This window comes from Cyprinodon variegatus, unplaced genomic scaffold, assembly GCF_000732505.1.
Source record: "Cyprinodon variegatus isolate N-32 unplaced genomic scaffold, C_variegatus-1.0 Scaffold894, whole genome shotgun sequence".
In the NCBI taxonomy this organism is placed as follows: domain Eukaryota; kingdom Metazoa; phylum Chordata; class Actinopteri; order Cyprinodontiformes; family Cyprinodontidae; genus Cyprinodon; species Cyprinodon variegatus.
In genome coordinates, this window is record NW_015151347.1 from 134,590 (window position 1) to 135,740 (window position 1,151).

The window sequence follows — 1,151 nt, forward strand, 5'->3', positions numbered from 1 at the left end:
CCTTAGTATCGGTATCGAGTTGAAAAGTTTAGTATCGTGACAACCCTACTGGTAATCCATAATAGTTTTTCTAATAAACAGAATCTGTATGTGTGTTGTAGGAACGGGTCCCACGGAAGCAGAGGTCCACCATCAGGCTCTGCTGGAGGGTAACATCTCCACCGAGGTGTGTCTGAGCATCCTGGACGTCCTCTCTCTTTTCACTCAGTGTTTTAAGGTGAGCGCACACTACAGCCACATTTATACATGAAAATCCAACCAGCCAGCAATTATGGAGGTGATGCTTCACTGTGTTCTATACGTGTACGCCTGGCAGACCCAGCTGCTGGACAGCGATGGTCACAACCCGCTGATGAGGAAAGTGTTCGATGTCTACCTGACCTTCCTTAAAGTGGGCCAGTCTGAGGCTGCAATCAGACACGTCTTTGCTGTACTCCGAGGTTTCATCAGCAAGGTAAGCAGACTTAAAGGAATAGTTGGAGTACTAAAGTACTATTCCTTTAAAACACACACATAAAGAATTAACCGAAGTGATCCTTTGGTGTTCAAAAGCAGCACGAGTGAAATGGAAAGTCAAGAATTTGATTGGTTTTTTATTTGTTGGGACACATTCTAACAGGAAAGGAAAAGGATGGAGGTTTGTTTTTGCATCCCAGATTTGTCTTTCACATGAAAAAACATATAGAACAGGAAGCTCCGGTAAAGCTGCTGGCTTAGTTTTCCTGATCTTCTGTGATTTCTTTTTTTTTATTATCTTTATTACATTTTAATTCCAAGCAGTGAGCTAAAGCTTGACTTGATATCAGACAAGCAAGGGAGCAAAATGTCTTCCCAAAGGACGGCTCCACCTGCCTCCACCCTGCATTCTGTGATAACACCTACCAGACTGGGTTGCTGGTTCCAAGAACAGGGGGAGTTGAAGTTTCAGTTTATTTTATTTATATAACGACAATTCAAAACACTTCTCATGTTAAGGCTCTTTCAAGAGACAATTCAACCCAATCATACATTTAGATTGTATCAAAGTTTTCTCTTCTAAGGAAAACCAGCTTATTGCATGAACTCATTGACTCGAAGGCAATCCTTCACACCAAGCATGCTTGTGAAGACAGTGGAGAGGAAAACCTCCCTTTTAACAGGCAGATTCTGTT

The 1,151-nt window shown here is 42.1% G+C and overlaps 1 protein-coding gene across 3 annotated transcripts in view; it reads left to right on the plus strand.

Annotated features, from left to right (window-relative positions):
- Positions 1–1,151, plus strand: part of dock11 (dedicator of cytokinesis 11) — a 134,203-nt gene that overhangs the window by 104,619 nt on the left and 28,433 nt on the right. For all 3 annotated transcript variants that reach the window (XM_015397869.1, XM_015397870.1, XM_015397871.1), the window contains 2 exons: positions 102–217; positions 317–454. In XM_015397869.1, coding sequence (XP_015253355.1) covers positions 102–217; positions 317–454 — 254 coding nt within the window. The remainder of the gene's footprint in view (positions 1–101; positions 218–316; positions 455–1,151) is intronic.